Source organism: Saimiri boliviensis, chromosome 19, assembly GCF_048565385.1.
Source record: "Saimiri boliviensis isolate mSaiBol1 chromosome 19, mSaiBol1.pri, whole genome shotgun sequence".
Lineage (NCBI taxonomy): Eukaryota > Metazoa > Chordata > Mammalia > Primates > Cebidae > Saimiri > Saimiri boliviensis.
In genome coordinates this window covers 20,233,491-20,253,617 of record NC_133467.1, presented here as the reverse complement: position 1 = coordinate 20,253,617, position 20,127 = coordinate 20,233,491, and the positions used below count along the sequence as shown (strand labels likewise).

General features: G+C 37.4%; 1 protein-coding gene and 1 non-coding gene across 5 annotated transcripts in view; one reads left to right on the top strand and one right to left on the bottom strand.

Annotated features, from left to right (window-relative positions):
* Positions 1-18,793, top strand: part of KLHL20 (kelch like family member 20) — a 39,149-nt gene extending 20,356 nt beyond the window's left edge. For 2 of the 4 annotated variants that reach the window (XM_074390119.1, XM_074390120.1), the window contains 3 exons: positions 3,406-3,549; positions 7,904-8,037; positions 9,204-10,729. In XM_074390119.1, the coding sequence (XP_074246220.1) occupies positions 3,406-3,549; positions 7,904-8,037; positions 9,204-9,691 (766 nt within the window). In that variant the 3' untranslated portion in view covers positions 9,692-10,729. Of the gene's footprint in view, positions 1-3,405; positions 3,550-7,903; positions 8,038-9,203; positions 10,731-15,387; positions 15,495-18,416 lie in introns of those variants that run through there. The other 2 variants (XM_003925353.4, XM_074390121.1) reach the window with 2 other exon arrangements.
* Positions 6,673-6,779, bottom strand: LOC120360207 (U6 spliceosomal RNA). Its single transcript, XR_005576785.1, has one exon. It is a non-coding gene; the product is annotated as a U6 spliceosomal RNA (small nuclear RNA).
* Positions 18,794-20,127: the final 1,334 nt, after the last annotated feature.

The window sequence follows — 20,127 nt, the reverse complement described above, 5'->3', positions numbered from 1 at the left end:
AAATCACCTGATCATCTCAATAGATTTGGGAAAAAACATTCAACAAAATCCAGCATTCTTTTATGATTACAACTCTCAGCAAAATTGGCATACAAGGGACATACTTTAATGTAATAAAAGCCATTTGTGACAAACCCACAGTCAACATACTGAATGGGGAAAAGTGTAAAGCATTCCCTCTGAGTATGGGAAAAAGACAAGGATGCCTACTCTCACTACTCCTCTTCAACACAGTACTGGAAGTCCTAGCCAGAGCAATCAGACAAGAGAAAAAAATATATAAAGCATCCAAATCAGTAAAGAGAAGTCAGACTGTCACTGTTCGCTGATGTGATCATTTATCTTGAAAATCCCAAGGTCTTCTCTAGAAAACTCCTAGAATGGATAAAATAATTCAGCAAAATTTCTGGATACAAGATTAATGTATACAAATCAGTAGCTCTTCCATTCAGTAACAGCAGCCAAGCAGAGAATCAAATCAAGAACTCAACCTTTTTAAAAATAACTGCAGAAAATAAAATACTTAGGAATATACCTAACAAAAGAGTTGAAAGACCTCTGCAAGGAAAACAACAAAACACCACAGAAAGAAATCACAGATGCCACAAACAAATGGAAACACATCCCATGCTCATGGATGGAGAGAATCAATATTGTGAAGATGACCATACTGCCAAATCAATCTATAAATTCAGTGCAATCACCATCAGAGTACCACCATCATTCTTCACAGAATTAGAAAAAACAATTATAAAGTTCACATAAAACCAAAAAAGAGCCTGAATAGCCAAAGCAATACTAAGCAAAAAGAACAAATCTGGAGGCATCACACTACCTGATTTCGAACTATACTATAAAGCCATAGTCACCAAAACAGTGTGGTACTGGTATAAAAATAGGCACATAGACCAATGGAACAGAATAGAGAACCTAGAAATAAACCCAAATGCTTTCAGCCAACTTATCTTCAACAAAGCAAACAAAAACATAAAGTGAGGCAAGGACACTCTTTTCAACAAACGGTGCTAGGATAATTGGCTAGCCACACGTAGGAGAATGAAACTGGATCCTCATCTCTCACCTTACACAACAATCAGCTCAAGATGGATTAAGGACTTAAACCTAAGACCTGAAAATATAAAAAGTCTAGAAGATAACATAGGAAAAACCCTTTTCGACATTGGCTTAGGCAAGGATTTCATGACCAGAACCCCAATGCAAATGCAGTAAACACAAAGATAAATAGTTAGGGCCTAATTAAGAGCTTTTGCATGGCAAAAGGAACAGTCAGCAGAGCAAACAGACAACCCACAGAATGTGAGAAAATCGCAATCTATACATCTGACAAAGGACTAATATCGAGAACCCACAATGAACTCAAATCAGTGAGAAAAAAAAAAAACAATCCTATCAAAAACAGAGCTAAAGACGTGAATAAACAATTCTCAAAAGAGATACACAAATTGCCAACGAATGTGAAAAAATGCTCAACATCACTAATGATCAGGGAAATGCAAATCAGAACCACAATGCAGTACCACCTTAATCCTGCAAGAATGGCCATAATCAAAAAATCAACCAGTAGATGTTGTCGTGGATGCGGTGAACAAGGAACACTTCTACCCTGCTGGTGGCAATGTAAACTAGTACAGCTCCTATGGAGAACAGTGCAGAGATTCCTTAAACAACTAAAAGTAGAACTGCTGTTTGATCCAGCAATCCCACTACTGGGTATCTACCCAGAAGAAAAGAAGTCATTAATTGAAAAAGATACTTGCACACACGTTTCTGGCAACACAACTCACAATTGCAAAATCGTGGAAGCAACCCAAATGTCCATCACCCAATGAATGGATAAAGAAACTGTGATATATATATATAATGGAATAATACACAGCTATAAAATGAAATGCATTAACAGCATTTGCAGTGACCTGGATGAGATTGGAGACTATTATTCTAAGAGTGTAACTCAGGAATGGAAAACCAAACATCATATGTTCTCAATGTTATATGGGAGCTAAGCTAAGAGGACACAAAGGCATAAGAATGATACAGGGGACTTTGGGGACTTGGCGGGGAAGAGTCGGAGGCGGGTGAGGGATAAAAGACTACACGTAATGGTGCATTGCATACTGCTTGGGTGGTGGGTGCACCAAAATCACAAATCACCACTAAAGAACTAACTCATGTAACCAAGTATTATCTGTACCCTAATACCCCAACAACTTACGGAAAAAAAAGATCACATTCAAGTTTTAAAAAAAAATCATGAGTTAAGTAAGAGTAAAAATAGTTAAATATTTATACCTTAACAATTTAGCCTATATATATCAAAATGGATAGAATGCAACTAAGGTGGTACCCAAAGGCAAATTTACACGAATTTTAGCTTACATACATTTATATAAATTATATGCATTTGGAAGTAAGAAAGATGCAAAATAAATGAATCATGCTTTTAAATCAAGTCACTAAAAAAGCAACAAAACTCAATAAACAAAAAAAATGAAATTGAAAAAAAAAACTGTCTACAAAAAGAGCAATTTGATAGTATTGTTTTTTAATTAAGCATATTCTTTGCCACAGTAATTCCACCTATCATCCATTTGCACAAAGAGAAATGTACAAGGATAATAGTATAGAAAAATTTAGAGCTATATTAGCATAAACAGGTCTTAAAAAATGTGGAGGGAAAAAGCAGTGCCTACTGTGTGGTATTATTTATGTAAAGAAAACATGCAAGGCCGGGCGCGGTGGCTCAAGCCTGTAATCCCAGCACTTTGGGAGGCCGAGGCGGGTGGATCACGAGGTCAGCAGATTAAGACCATCCTGGTCAACATGGTGAAACCCCACCTCTACTAAAAATATTAAAAAATTAACTGGGCATAGTGACGCGTGCCTGTGATCCCAGCTACTCAGGAGGCTGAGGCAGGAGAATTGCCTGAACCCAGGAGGCGGAGGTTGCGGTGAGCCGAGATCGCACCATTGCACTCCAGCCTGGGTAACGAGTGAAACTACATCTCAGAAAAAAAAAAAAGAAAACATGCTTGCATATAAACAAATGCATATGTGGATACATATATACCTATATAAAAGTATTTTACTAAAAAGTATTGAAGGATATATGCCAAATCAAAATGGGAAGAGACCAGAATTCAGCTGGAACTCAAAAGAGGGCTTTAGCTTTATCAATAATATTCTGATTTTTTTTAAAGAAAATATATTCATACATAAATTTCAAAAAAAATACAAACTAGATTTTCAAATGTTTTAGTTATTATTAATCAACCCATACTTAGGGAAAAGAATATATATCATATAAATCCATGAATTTAGAATATGTAAACCTAGCCAAGCTTCCTTTGTGTAATACAAACTCTCCTCTTGGTGTGTTCTTCTCAGGTATGACCCCAAAACAAACCAGTGGAGCAGTGATGTAGCCCCTACAAGCACCTGCAGGACAAGTGTTGGTGTGGCAGTACTTGGAGGCTTTCTCTATGCTGTGGGTGGCCAAGATGGTGTGTCTTGCCTGAACATTGTTGAGAGGTGATTTTTTAAAGTCATTTTTCATATTTTTATTTTAAAGAACATAGGGCTCTTTAAAAGAAACAAGTTCAGGCCGGATATGGTGGCTCACACCTGTAATCCTAGCACTTTGGAAGGCCAAGGCAGGTGGATTGCTTGAGCTCAGGAGTTCAAGACCAGCCCGGGCAACATGGTGAGATAAAAAAATATTTTAAAAAATTAGCCGGCCATGTTAGTACACACCTGTAGTCCCAGATGTTTTGGGGCTGAGGCGGGAGGATCGCTTGAGCCCAGGAGGTCGAGGCTGCAGAGAGCCGAGATCACACCGCTGTACTCTAGCCTGGGCGCAAAGTGAGATCCTGTCTCAAGGAAAAAAAAAAAGAAACAAATAAAGCTGAGTTTAAGACACTGGAGGATCCACTATTCAGTGGATTTCCCATACATAGGCTTTCAGGAAAAAGTCTTCAGTTGATCTTAAAGTCTAGCAAAATGAAAGATCTAAAAAAAAGGGTTTTTTTTCTTAATTAACAAAAATTGTATATATTCATAGGGTACAGCATGATGTTTTGAAATATATATAGCTTGTAGAATAGCTAAATGAAGCTAATTAACATATTTATTACCTCACATACTTATGATTTATTTGTGGTGATAACACTTAAAATCTACTCGTATACAATTTGTTGTTAATAACTGTAGTTACTATGTTGTACATTAGAGCTCTTGAATTTATTCCTCCTCTCTAACTGAAATTTTGTATTCATTTACCAAGATTTCCTTACCAAGATTTCCTCACTGCCCCTCACCTTGCCATCCCCTGGTAACCACCATTCTACTCTCTACTTCTATGAGTTCAACTTTTTTAGCGTCCTCATATAGGTGAGATCATGCAATATTTGTCTTTCTATGTTTAGCTTATTTCACTTATTGTCCTGCAGGTTTATCTGTGCTGTCACAAATGCCAGGGTTTCCTTCTTTTGTAAGGAAATCTGTAAGGAAGAGTATTCTGTTCATATGTGCTACATTTTCTGTATCCATTCATTTGCTGAGGTACATTTAGGCTAGCTTCATATCTTATCTATTGTAAATAATGCTGCAATGAATATGAGAGTACAGGTATCTCTTCACCATACTAATTTCATTTCCATTGGATATATATGTAGTAGTGGGATTACTGAATCATATGATAGTTCTACTTTTAATTTTTTGAGGAACCTCCATACAGTTTTAATGGCTGTACTAATTTACATTTTCATCAATAGTGTGCAAGGGTTTCCTTTTCTCCATATTCTTGCTAACACTTGTTTTTTTTATATAGTAGCCATTCTAACAGGTGTTACATGATGTTTCGTTGTGATTTTAATTTGCATTTCCCCGATAATTAGTGATATTGAGCATTTTCTCATATACTTAGCCATTTGTATTTATTCTTTGAGAAGTATCTATTCAGGTCCTTTGCCCATTTTTTAATCAGATTATTTGTTTTCTTGCTGTTGACTCCATAGATTTTCTCTTCACTCTGTTGATTGTTACCTTGACTGTGCAGAAGCTGTTTAGGTTGATGTAATCTTATCTTTTTTGCTTTTGTTGCCTATGCTTTGGGGGACATAACCTGAGTTTTTCAACTGTCACACTGATTGTACCTAACATTGAAATGTTAGAAATGTATTTCAGATTACATTCTATATATGATATCAAGCATATCACTTGTTAAATCTGTTCTGATTTTTTTTTTTTCTAAATCTACCTGGAATGTACTTAATGCATGACTCTATCCAGACTTCCCCGAGAGAAATGATTAAATAATAATACTTTGTATAGAACATCTTATAAAAAGCCCGAAGTATTTTGTATATAGACTCTCATTAACCATTGAAGTATGCTTAGGGAAATCTGGGTGGGCTGCCATAGTCACTTTATACTGGTGTACAAATAGTTAAATTTGGTGGAACAGATTCTGTTCTTAATTTCTTTTGTCAGCTTTTTGTCATTAGATTTTAGAGTCTTGTGTTGTGATTACTGATAAGAACATATCATATTTCATCCTCACTTAAAAAGAAATGAGTCATGACTCTATAAAAATGTTTGAGGTAGCATTCACTGGTTTACCATGTGTATGTTGAAAAGTTTAACTGTCAGAAGTAGAAAGAAAATTGAAGGTAACTCTTGAAAGCTATGCCAGTTGCCTTTTATCTCTCTGTCAAGAAATCTGTTTTTTCACTTTCAAAACTCAGTACAGGAGGATAGCAGCAGTGATGGCATAGCTTTTTAATATCTCCAAATACCCACATGAAAACAGACAGTATAGTAATAGATAGCAAAGCTAAAAACCTGTGTTAGTTCTGGAGATTGGAGCTGCACAACAATGTGAATATAGTTAACACTACCAAACAGTTAAAACATGGTTAATATGGTAAATTTTATGTTATGTGTATTTAACCACAATTTTAAAAACAAAAATCTGTGAACAAAATTTAAGACAAAACTAAGGGAAAGGATATTCTCACAAACTCCAAAACACAAATGGGCAAAGAGAAACTACCACTAGCCACAAGACCTGCATGTATCTTCAGGAGAAATCAGAAAGAAGCAATTGGATGTCTGACAGATCTAAGAACAAAAGAAAAATTTTTAAGACTCTAATTGTTTGCCTTTGGAAGATGATAGGGATCAAATTTATTATCTGAAAACATGTAAATAAAGCGAAAGAAGTGAGCATATGTCCTGCCTTTCTTATATGAACTGTGTCATATGATTGAATAACCAAATAGTAGATAAAAGGATTGTTTCTTTATAAAATTATCCCAATAAAAGAAAATAAGTGGTAGAATATTATCATTTTGCAACACTTAGTACTAAAATTATTTTATCTAGACATTGATAAACAGCTGCTAACACACCACCCTCTGTAGTCTTGTCAAAGGAACCAAACTTCTGGATCCAGCTACCAATTTGCAGAACATACAAAGGACAGAGGAACAGATTGCACTGCATTATGAATGTATAGTCAACCAAATCCATATTATGGGGAAATTTGTCATACACTCTGGGTTCTAAAACAGATGAATTGCAGGGAGGAAAAGGAATGGAGCGAAGCCCTGTAGATAATAATAAACTTTTTAATTTTCTTTTTTAATTTTTTTTAAAAATATGGAACGCTTCATGAATTTGCATGTCATCCTTGCACAGGGGCCATGCTAATCTTCTCGGTATTGTTCCAATTTTAGTATATGTGCTGCTGAAGCGAGCACTAATTTTATTTTTTTTAGAGACAGGGTCTCACTCTGTCGCCCAGGCTGGAGTGCAGTGGTACAGTCGTAGCTCACAACTGTCTGAAGCAGTCCCCTGCCTCAGCCTCCCAAGTAGCTGGGAATGCAGGTGAACACCACCATGCTTGGCTAATTTTTTTTCCAAAATTTTTTTATAGAGATAAGGTCTCTCTGTGTTGACCAGGCTGGTCTTAAACTTGAACTCCTGGTCTCAAGCAGTCCTCTAGCCTTAGCCTTCCAAAGTGCTGGGATTACAGGTGTGAGCCACTGCACTTAGCCTTTTTTTTTTTGTCTCAGCCAGGCACAGTGGCTCACCTGTAATCCCAGCACTTTTGGGGGGCCAAGGTGAGAGGATTGCTTGAGGCCAGGGGTTTGAGATTAGCCTGGTCAACACAGCAAGACTCCTATTTTTAAATAAATATTAATTTAAAATTTTAAAAATTAAATGTTAATAAGTAAGACTGAAGTGTCTAGGGCTGACACTTGAGTCATAAAACTATAAGCACAAGGAAGTGATAACTGTTAAAAGTCAGGATAATGGTTACTTTGTGGGAAAGAGAAGATTGAGATTGGAAAGGGACACATTGCAGGACTTCCAGAGTGGCATGCAAAGTTCTTTTTCTTGGCTTGGGTGGTGTTTTCTAGGGGGTTTTCCTGTTTATAACTCTAAACTATATATTTTTGTGTATGTGGCTTTCTGTATTTTTATTTTACAGTTTTATTTTATAATAAAAATGTTGTTTTAAAGAACCATGCAAAAGACTTCTACTTGCAAATAGGATGTAGTAGAGAATAACAGCCATCACTCTTAACTACAACAACTAGGAAAATAAGACAAATTACAAAAATCATATTTTAAAAAGGTATCAGAGGCATGTCAAAATGAACTAAAATTTCATTAAAGAAAGAGCCTGTGTATGTGAGCTGTCAAAGGTTGTTTTCTTTCCTGGGGACATTTTCCAAGTCTGAGTAGAAAATAGTTTAATAACTGGCACAGACATGAATTCTGTGACTTTTTTCTAATGACTATTAGTGCGATTTCAGATTGTATGGAAAAGGCTCCACTTAATAAGAACAAGCATACAGTCTGGTTTCCCTCACTGCAGGTATGATCCGAAGGAGAACAAGTGGACTCGGGTAGCTTCTATGAGTACCAGAAGACTAGGTGTGGCTGTGGCTGTGTTAGGAGGGTTCTTATATGCTGTAGGCGGCTCTGACGGGACATCTCCACTCAACACAGGTTAGTCCCTTCCAAAGGCAATTAGGTTCCCCAAAAGCAGAACATTTTCCTGGAGAGTCCTCCTACAAAAAGTATAAAAACTCCGGGTTATCCTATAATTTACTAGGAAAATGCTTTATTTTCCCTCCAGGAGAGTGCAGCTCTCAGCTCTTCCTCAGCTCCTACTGTAGTCGTAGTCTGAGTACATTTCCCAGATATTTCTTTCTTCCCATTTTACAAGCTGCTGGAAATTTATAATGAATTTTAAAAACTACTTTCTTATATAATTAGTTCCTTTTACCATCACAACTTCTTCTAAAAAAAAAAATGTACTCTATGTTATAATCTAAGAATAAATAAAAATTTAGAACTACAAATTGTTTTATTTTATTTTATTATGACAGGGTCTTACTCTGTCACCCAGGCTGGAGTGCAGTGGCACAACCTTGGCTCACTGCAACCTCTACCTCCGAGGCTCAAGCGATCCTCCCACCTCAGCCTCCCCAGTAGCTGGGATTACAGGTGTGTGCCACCACGCCTGGCTGATTTTTGTATTTTTAGTGGAGACGGGGTTTTGCCATGTTGCCCAGGCTGGACTTGAACTCCTGAGCTCAAGCAGTCTGCCCACCTCATCCTCCCAAAGTGCTGGAATTATAAGCATGAGCCACTGCACCTGGCCTGGTTTGTTATCCCTTTCTATTTAGATATTATGGGTCTTTTTGCCTAAGGATATTGTCAGTGTGACAGTCATGCCAGATTAATTGTCACACGTCTTCAGAGGCTTAAAATGCACTATGCTAGAGGGAAGGGAATACAGGATACAGAAGTTTTCTGATTATGATATGAATTATTAGTATTTATTGGTCTTGTAGTCAATCTCCCCATTTAAAGACAAGGAGAGTGAGGCCGAGAGTCATGTAGGTTAATTAGTCATTTAGTTAAAACTAGAACCTGGAGTATCTGAACCCCAACACGTGCCCTTTCCACTGTACTATACCTAGAAGGAACCAGCCCCTGATGAGAGTGTATGTCATACTGTCCAGAGGTATACAAATCCTTCTCAGAAGCAAAAATCAGATCATGTCTTGAAAATATGTGTTATCACAAAGTATCAATGGCTATAAAGAAAACTGGAGGTGAGAGGAAATGGTTGAATGCTCACTTACTGGTTTTTCTTTTCCCTGCAGTGGAGCGTTACAATCCTCAGGAGAACAGATGGCACACTATAGCCCCTATGGGGACCCGGAGGAAACACCTCGGCTGTGCAGTGTATCAGGACATGATCTATGCTGTAGGAGGTAGAGATGACACTACAGAGCTGAGCAGTGCTGAGAGATACAACCCCAGAACCAACCAGTGGTCTCCGGTGGTGGCCATGACATCACGCCGTAGTGGCGTAAGTGGAGTTGATGGACACTTAATCTGCTTTCAAATCTTGGCTATTAATAGTGCTTCAGTAAACATGGGGGTGCAGATACCTCTTCAGTATACTGATTTCCTTTCTTTGGAGTGTATACCTAGCGGTAAGATTGCTGGGTCATATGATAGTTCTATTTTTGGTTTTTTGAGGAACTTCGAAACTGTTGGACTAATTTACATTTGCACCAGCAGTGTAGGAGGGTTCGCTTTTCTCTGCATCCTTGTCAGCAATCATTATGGTCTGTTTTTTGGATAAAAGCCATTTTAACAGGGGTGAGATGACATCTTATTGTCATTTTCATCTGCATTTCTCTAACGATCAGATGTTGACATATTTTCATATACCTATTTTCTGTTTGTATATCTTCTTCGGAGAAAGGTCTATTCAGATCTTTTGCCTACTTTCGAATTGGATTATTAGACTTTTTCTATTGAGTTGTTTGAGCCCCTATATATTTGAGTTATGAATCCCTTGTCAGATGGGTAGTTTTCTGTCATTCTGTGGGTTGTCTCTTCACTTTGTTAATTGTTTCCTTTGCTATGCAGAAGCTTTTTGACTTAATGTGATCCCATTTGTCCATTTTTTCCTTGGTTACCTGTGCTTGTGGAGTATTACTGAAAAAAATCTTTGTGCAGACCAATGTCCTAGAAAGTTTCCCAATGTTTTCTTTTAGCAGTTTCATAGTTTGAGGCTTAGATTTTTAATTCATTTTAATTTCATTTTTATATATGGGGAAAGATAGGGTCTAGTTTCATTCTTCTGCATGTAGATATCTAGTTTTCCCAGCACCATTAATTGAAGAAATTGTTCTTTCCCTAGTGTATGTTACTGGCACCTTTGTCAAAAAAACCAGTTTGGTGGAGATGTATAGGTTTATTTCTGGGTTCACCATTCTGTTCCATTGGTCTATGTGTCTGTTTTTATGCTAGTCTCATAACTGTTTTGGTTACTGTAGCTCTTTAGTATAATTTGAAGTCAGATAATGTGATTCCTCTAGTTTTGGTCTTATTGCTCAAGATAGCTTTAGCTATTCTGGGTCTTTGTGGTTGCATATAAATTTTAGGATCATATTTTCTATTTCTGTGAAGACTGTCATTGTTATTTTGGTAGGGATTGCACTGAATCTGTAGATTGTTTTGGATAGTATGGACATTTTAACAATATTGATTATTCCAATCCATGAACATGGTGGACTGTCTTTTCATTTTTGTGTCCTCTTCGGTTTCTTGCATCAATGTTTTCTAGTTTTCATCATAGAGATTTTTCACTTCTTTGGTTCAGTTTATTCCTAGGTATTTTATTTTATTTGTAGTGTTTGTAAATAGGATAACTTTCTTGATTTCTTTTTCAGATTATTTGCTGTTGGCAATATAGAAATGCTACTGATTTTTGTATGTTGATTTTGCATCCTGCAGCTTTATTGAATTTATCAGTTCTAATAGTTTTTTGGTGGAGTCTTTAGGTTTTTCCAAACACAAGATCATATTATCTGCAAAGAAGGATAATTTGACTTCTTCCTAATTTGAATGCCCTTTATTTCTTTCTCTTGCCCTATCACTCTGGCTAGGACTTCCAGTACTATATCGAATAACATGATGATGCTATCTGTGGGTCTGTTATATATGGCTTTTATTGTATTGAGGTATGTTCCCTCTATACCTAGCTTTTTAAGTTTTTATCATAAAGTGATGCTTACTTCTATCAAATGCTTTTTCAGCATCAATTGAAATGATGATTTGGTTTTTGTCCTTCATTCTGTTGATATGATGTACCACAGTGATTGATTTGCCTATGTTGAACCATACATCCCTGGGATAATTTCTACCTGATCATGATGAAAAATCTTTCTAATGTGTCACTGAATTCAGTTTGCTGGGATTTTGTTGAAGATTTTTGCATCATTGTTCATTGAGGATATTGGACCGTAGTTTCCATTTTTTGGTGTGTCTTTGGTGTTCATATCAGGGTAATACTGGCCTCCTAAAATGAATTTGAAAGTGTTCCCTCTTCCTCTATGTTTGGAGTAGTTTGAGAGGATTGGTATTAATCCTTCTTTGAGTGTTTGATAAGATTCAGCAGTGAGGCCACTGGGTCCTGGGCTTTTCTTTGCCAGGAGATTTTTTATTACAGCTTTGATCCTATTGTTTTATTTTGAGACAGGGTCTGGCTCTGTCCCAAGGTTGGAGTACAATGATACAATCTTGGCTTACTGCAACCTCCACCTCCCAGTCTCAAACCATCCTTCCACATCAGTCTCCCCATTTGCTGGGACTACAGGTGCACACCACCACACCCAGCTAATATTTGTATTTTTTTGGTAGAGATGGGGTTTTGCCATGTTGCCCAGGCTGGTCTCAAACTCCTGGGCTCAAGCAATCTACTCACCTCGGCCTCCCAAAGTGCTAAGATTACAGGCAGGAGTCACCACACTCAGCCTCATTACTTGTTATTGGTCTATTCAAGTTTTGGATTTCTTCATGGGTCAATCTTGGTAGGTTGTATATATGTCTAGGAATTTATCTGTTTCTTCTAGACTTTCCAATTTATTTGTTCATAATAGGCATATATTTGTTCATTATAGCCTCTAATGATCCTTTGAATTTCTTTGGTATCAGTTGTACTATCTCCTTTTTCATTCTGATTTTATTTATTTGGGTCTTCTTTTTTCTTAGTCTGTCTAAAGGTTTATTGATTTTGTTTATCCTTTCAAAAGCCAACTTTTCATTTAATTGATCTTTTGTCGGTTTTTCCACTTAAATTTGATTAATTTGTGCTCTGCTCTTTACTGTATCTTCTCTTCTTAGAGAGTTGATTTTTTTAAATGATTTCTCCTTTGTTTTGTTTTGTTTGTTTGTATTTTTGAGATGGAGCCTCACTCTGTTGCCCAGACTGGAGTCCAGTGGTGCAATCCCAGCTCACTGCAACTTCCACTTCCCAGGTTCAAGCGATTCTCCTGCCTCAGCCTCCCATGTAGCTGGGACTACAGGCACATGCCACCATGCCCAGCTAAATTTTTGTATTTTTAGTAGAGATGGAGCTTTGCCATGCTGGCCAGGCTAGTCTTGAACTCCTGACCTCAGGTGATCCACCCACCTCAGCCTCCCAAAGTGCTGGGATTACAGGCATGAGCTACTGCACCCGGCTTTTATAATTTATCCTGGATCCATTGCTTTTTTGAAAGAATCTCCTCATATCATCTACTACATTATCTAAATTAATATTAGAGCTATATATTACAACCTAATGTTTTCAGCTAATAGTCTAAGTAGTTGCCATACTAATACAAATGTTTAGGCAAAAATACATCTGGCCCCATCCCCAGTCTCTACAAACCAGGTTTTGTTTGTTTGTTTGTTTTTGAGACGTAGTCTCACACTGTCGCCCAGGCTGGAGTGCAATGGCATGATCTTGGTTCGTTACAACCTCCGCCTCCCGGGTTCAAGCAGTTCTCCTGCCTCAGCCTCTCGAGTAGCTGGGACTACAGGTGCGCACCACCATGCCTGGCTAATTTTTGTATTATTAGTAGAGATGGGGTTTCACCATATTGGCCAGGCTGGTCTCGAACTTCTGACGTTGTGATCTGCCTATCTTGGCCTCCCAAAGTGCTAGGATTACAGGCATGAGCCACCACACCTGGCCCACAGACCAGTTTGAGTCTATCGTATCTATAGTATAGACCAGATCAGACTGACCTATGACATGTTCTAGACCATGGGTGGCCTGTGACTACTTCTGGATAAAGTATAGAATTCATCCATCTTGGGATGTTTGCTCAGAGTGAAAGGTAACCCATTAACCACTGTCAGGAGTTCATCAGGATATCCACAACAGGAAGAAGAAGCAAGCAGTAGCTCAACACTCCACAGTCTGAGGATAAAAGAGAGTGAATTCCGGTTTGCATAAATCAAGGAACACACTGGAAGGTGTCAGCAAGTCAAGCATTCACATGTCTATGGCTTTTTATTACTGACAACTAACAGCATCTTAGTCACATTCCTGTTAAGTGTTCACTGTGTGTTAGGAAAGCAAAAGTGAGTATGACATGATTCCTGTCCTTAAGTAGCTCCAAATTTAGTGAAGGAAATTGAAATGTTTACAGGCAACTATAATAAGTAAACCCTACCGTAGTGGTATGTGTGTTATAGAAGAACACAGGAGAATGTGCTTACTGCTTTGGGGAAGTAAGAGTGAGTTGGGGCAGTGAAGAGACTACCAAAGACAGTCATATGTAAGCTAGCTCATGAAGGAAGAATAAGCTTTTCTAAAAGATCAACAGAAAACAGTAGCCAGGCAAGGTGCAGTGGCTCATGCCTGCAGTCCCAACACTTTGAAAGGCAAAGGCAGGAGGATTACTTGAGCCCAGGAGTTCGAGACCTGCCTGGGTAACATGTGAGATCCCAGCTATACAAAAAATTAAAGCATTAGCCAGGTATAGTGGTGCATCACGGTAGTCCCAACAACTTGGGAAGCTGAGGTGGGAGGATCACTTGAGCCTAGGAGGTGGAGGAGGCTACAGTGAACTGTTTTTTTTTTTGGTTTGTTTTTTTTTTTTGGTTTTTTTTTTGTTTTTTTTTGTTTTTGAGAGACAGAGTCTCACTCCATCACCAGGCACCAGCCTGGAGTGCAGTGGCGCGATCTCAGCTCACTGCAACCTCCCAGGCTCAAGCGATTCTCCTGCCTCAGCCTCCTGAGTAGCTGGGACTATAGATGCGTGCCACCATGCCTGGCTAATTTTTTTGTATTTTTAGTAGAGATGGAGCTTTGCCATGCTGGCCAGGCTAGTCTTGAACTCCTGACCTCAGGTGATCCACCCACCTCAGCCTCCCAAAGTGGGAGGGTTTCACTATGTGAACTGTAATTGCACCACTGCACTGTAGCCTGAGTGACAGAATGAGACCCTGTCTCAAAAAGAAAAAAGAAAACACCAGCCAGGGAACATGTCCAGAAGTGTGGAGGTGTGAAAAATGTATGTTATCTTCAGGGACTAGCAGATAATCCAGTTTTACTGCAGCATAGGATGCATTATTAGGAGTAAAGGGAAAATATAGGAGGTGAGGCTCAAATAGTGGGCTCAGATAGATTTCTGGAGGGCCGGAGTAACATAACAAGGACTTTAAACTTATCCTTAAGTAGTAGGGAGGCTTAGAAAGTTTTTTGGTTTTAGAGGATTTTTTTAAGACAGGTCTCACTCTGTCTTCCAGGCCAGAGTGCAGTGGCACAATGTCAGCTCACTACAACCTCGACCTTTTGGGCTCAAGCAGTCCTCCTGCCTCACCCTTCGAAGTAGCTGGGACTACAGGTGTGCACCACCACACCCAGCTAATTTTTGTATTTTTTGTAGAGACACAGTCTCACTATGTTGCCCAGGCTGGTCTTGAACTCCTGGGCTCAAGCGATCCATCCACCTCCGCCTCCCAAAGTGCAAAAGGTTTTAAAGAGGAAAGTGACAATATGGTTAGATTTTTCTATTTTGCTTTATGGAGATGTGGGTCTCACTGTCTTGCTCAAACAGGTCTTGAACTCCAGGCTTCAAGTAATGCTCCCAGCTAGGCCTTCCCAAAGTGCTGGGATTACAGGTATGAGGCCTGGCCTAGATTTGTATTTTTAAAAGAGAATTTTAATAGCAATTTAGAAAGATCAGAACAGGCAAATGCCAGAGGAAGTGAGAGCAGTTTGGAGGTTGTTTGCTCACTCCTAGTGAACAGTTTTTCTAAAATTTAATAAATGTATGTTTTGGATTCTGTGTGAATATTCTAATTGAATATATAATTTTATAGTTCCCATAATTTGATAGACTTTTGTTGTTACATTTTCCCTTTGTGTTTCAGTAAACCAGAATGTAAGGCCATAAAGAATTATCTTTTGTTAAACAGATTTACCTAGAAACCAGTCTATAATTTCCTTATGATTGTCTCATTTCTTCAGTACCTTACTGTATTTTGTTTGTGTAGGTTGGCCTGGCAGTGGTCAATGGACAGCTCATGGCAGTAGGAGGTTTTGATGGCACAACATACTTGAAGACCATAGAAGTTTTTGATCCTGATGCCAATACCTGGAGGTAACTTTTAAGTTGTGTAGCAAATCACCTCACTACTGACTTGGAAATCATGGCTTGAGATAGCCCATGACCATCAGAACTGGGATGGTCAGTATATTGAAGTACTTTGAAGAGGGCTGAAGTTACCCATATTTATGGTTCATTTTGACTTGATTGCTCTAAAGTGGCTGAAATATTACAAAATTCACCTTTTTGGTAACAGTCCAGTTTTATAATTAGAGATGGGGAAAATAATCTCCTTCCTAGCCCTTTCATGTTCAGCTGAGGAAACTGAAGCACTGAGAAATAAAATTATTTGCCTCAAGTGAGTTAGTGACAGAGTTAGAATTGGAACCTAGGTCTTTGGCTCCATATCTGTCCATGCCATGGTGTTCTTGTGGGGAGCCTATGCCCAGGAAAGACAAATTACAATTACTTTCGAACAATTAATATTTTTTTAAAATATTATTTCATTTTTAAACTTTTTTAACTTTTAGAGAAGCTACATCTTATTTAAGAGAGTTTAACTTAAACTTCATTTCTAGGTTTAATTTTACTTTGCTTTTAAATCCTTAATGGTCTAATAAAGCTTTCCTAAGTAGTTGTTTTTGTAATTTCACATAAATTAGGTGACTTGCATTTATTTTAAATATTCAAGAACCTTTAAAACTTAGCAAAATTCTCTTAAACCTTTAAACTTAAAATAATTAAGTCTAAATCTTACCTCAATCACATTTTAAACCAGAATCACAAGACTAATCTTATAGATGCTCTAAAAAGCCAAATTCTCTTAAACACTATAAGAACTTAAAATGCCAAATATATAATTTCAGACTTTAAAAATAATACTATGGGTTTGATATACTTCATAGCTATAGTTAATTCTAAATACTAGACTTCTAAGAAAACAGTTTTGCCTTCCAATCAATTTGGGATTTCCTTCTTAATAAAATGGGCTTACTTGCCTAAGCAAATTTAGGGTTACCATCTCAGTGGTTAAGGTTGCACATCAACCAGAAATATGAGGCTGGTTATGTGAGCTGAGACAACAGACGTTCTGGGAAATTTTTCTTGTGACCATGAATGATAAGCTGAGCTCTATTTTATTGTTACTATTCTAAAAGAGGCAGTCTTGTAGTCCATTCTTGCTGTATTCTAATACATTTCCTAATTTTAAGGCTGCAACTATACACCCAGATTTTAGTCACCCTATTATATTCAACTATAGTCTATCTCTAGAGGAAAGCCACCACTCTCACAGAGATTTAAGTGACATGCTTTGGATCCTGCATATTTCTCCCAGCTCCATATAGCTCAGTGGTCACAAAACTAAAGTCAGGCTAATGATAGCGTAGTACTTTTTGCTCCTACATCACATTTTTACAGTACTGTTCATTAAGTAAAGATCTACTGACAGCCAGGTCCAGTGACTCATGCCTGTAACCCCAGCACTTTGGGAGGCTGAGGCAGGCGGATCAACTGAGGTCAAGAATTTGAGACCAGCCTGGCCAACATGGTGAAACCTCATCTCTACTAAACATACAAAACTTAGCCAGGCATGGTATTGGCACCTGTAATCCCAGCTACTTGGGAGACTGAGGCAGGAGAATTACTTGAACCTGGGAGACAGAGGTTGCAGTGAGCGGAGATTGCATCACTGCACTCCAGTTCTGGGTGACAGAACGAGACTCCATCTCAAAAAATAAATAAATAAAAATAAAAATAAGATTTACTTAGTGCTCCAAGCCCTGGGGATACAAAAGTGAATGACAACAAAAACTCCAGCGAGCACACACCTGTAATCCCAGCTACTAGGGAGGCTGAGGCACAACAATCTCTTGAACCCAGGAGGTGGAGGTTGCAGTGAGCTGAGATCACACCACTGCACCCCAGCCTGGGTGGCAGAGCAAGCCTCTGTTTCAAAAACAAAAATTCCTTGCCCTCCTGGAGCTAGCACTGTATTGAGGGAGACAAACAGTACCATACCAGGAGATGAAAGTGCTATGGCAAATATCAAAGCAGGGGAGGGGGCTAGGGAGTACAAAGAGGGGAATCTGTTTTCAAAGGTGGCCAGGGAAGGCCTCGTTGGAGAAGTAGCATTTTAGCAGAACCCAGTAACAGTAAAGGATAGGTAATGGCAAGACTTGGGCCTCTCACTTGCAGGATATTTTCTTCTACACACCGCTTTCTATTTTTACTGGAAATTTTGAATAAGCATAATTTCTGAAGACAGCCAAATTTACTGTCACTTAATCACTATAATCTTATCTGAGGACTTGTTTCTTAGTAACTGTCACTAAATCGAATCAGTAATATATGACAAAGTAATAGTCATGAAATTCTTAAGGATGATCTGTTGAGAGATTAATAACTAAATACTTACAGTTACATATCCCAGACTTCAAAACCAACTCTACCTCATAGCTGATAAGGGTCTAGTATTCTTATCCATGGAAGTTCTTAATTTTGAAGATGATCTTGTCACAAACTAGATGCTGACTTTACTCAAATCTGGTTTTATTCTATAAAGGACTTGAGAAGGCTTACAGAGTACCTATTAGCAAAGGGATAAAAATAAAGCATTTTAGGCAAAGGGAAAATGTATGTAGGACAATAATATAGCCAGGGCAATTACAAAAATGTAGAATATATAATTCTGTGTAATTGTTAGAAGTGAGGTATAAAGTTGTGAAGTTCTGATGAAAAAACGTGATTATGGTGCTCTCTCATTCTTCACACAGCCTCCTGTGAGAGCATGTCTGAAACAGACCTGCTACTCACCAGTGCTCAATTGCAGCTTCTGATCTTATGAAGACAGTATTTGTGTGAAGCTGAAAATATTAGTTGTAATATAAAACACAGAAATGTGTTAATAACATCTTATAGAAGAAATGGTGTTTTTTTTTCCAGTTAGAAAATCTCATTATGTTTCTTTCTTTGCAGGTTATATGGCGGGATGAATTACCGTCGGCTAGGGGGTGGCGTAGGAGTTATTAAAATGACACATTGTGAATCCCATATATGGTAAACACGTAGAAGACAGAGACTTGTATATATTCCTCTGTATTCTCGGGAGCTTTGACTTTGGAGCTTTGTACAGCTTGAGAGAACATTAGAACAAATTTTATTCTTTGCTGGTGCCTCAACATATGGAAATACAAATCTGATGAAAGTACTTCTTCACCTGCAAGATGCACAATAATTTTCAACTCTGTGCAGAAGAATATTTATTTTTTGTTTTAATTTATCATGGTTTTTTGTTGTTTTTGTTTTGAATTTATCCTTTCTTTAAAAAAAAAAAAAAAAAAAGAAGGAAATTCCAAGCAGCAAAACTTACTTTGTAAGATATTGATTTAGGTTTGAAAATACTATTTAATACGGGCAGAAGGGCTAATATGATTTGGTTATTATTTCTAGACACTCCGTCCACATGATTCCACTGCTTATAAGGATCACCAGGAATAAAGGTAGATATGCAAAATGTATGAGCTACCCATTCTTGCACTAAGCACCAGAAGACTTGAAAATCTAAAAAACAAGAAAAGGCAACATCTCATTTTAAATAGTACAATTCAGAAGGAATACTAAATCAATAAAAACCAGGACTCAGACACTACAGTTTTCATCAGTGTAATTTTATGTCTTGTTTCTTTCTATATGAACTTGTTTGTTTAGTCTTTTTTCATAATATTCTCATAGTTTCTGCTAGATCTAGAGCTCTGCTCAGTGCCTCATATAAAAACAATATGAGTCTCATATGCTCTCTTGAGAATCCAAGAGAAGCACATGCAGCTCTACAAGAGTTTTTGCTCAAAAATGTTACCAACTAAAGCAACTGTCTTTCCTGTTTCCTTATTGCTACCAAGGACCAGCAGGGAGAAATGTCTTCTCCCAGCAGTGAATTCTGTTATGCAATTTATTCTTGATGCTCAGGCCTGGTTAAGCTGAGGCTTACCTTTAATAACAGCCTCCAAGGGAATGAATTCTTCAGTTCATGTAATAGCATACATTAAAGAATGCAAAATCAAGAGGCATTTTATTAATATCTTGGTTCTTTTATACAAACAATGTTATCATTATCTTCATTCTATAAGGCCAGTGTTACTACTACTCTCAAATTGCACTTTCTGATAAAAAGTTTAAAATTTTTAAGGAAAATATAATTTCAATAGTTAAAGTTTTTTTTCTCATTGTATTCATAGGCAAATTTTTTTCAATATATTTTGCAAGAAAACCTTTGAATAAAACTGACTGCATTTAAAAGGAATAACCTCCTCCCCGCTCCCCCATTACAAAGATGTTTGGCAACTTTGTGTTTACATTTAAAGACCATTTGCACCTTTTCAAGAAAAAAAAATAAGTATTTAGTAAAAAATTGTTTACATGTATCATTTTTGCTTTTTTCTAGCATGTATAACTTTTTTAAATAAAGGTAGTATTTATCATTAAAAAATTTTTAGCTAATGCTTTTTATGCTTGTACTTTTGCTATTTAATTTGGAATTTGTTTCTATATCATTTATATTACCTGTATATAAAGTTACAAGTGCTTTCAACTTGAAGGAATAAAAGGATTGCCAGCTAGAATTATTACTAGGAATTTTCATTATATATATTTTATACATTATATTACCTAACCTATAAACTTATTTTCT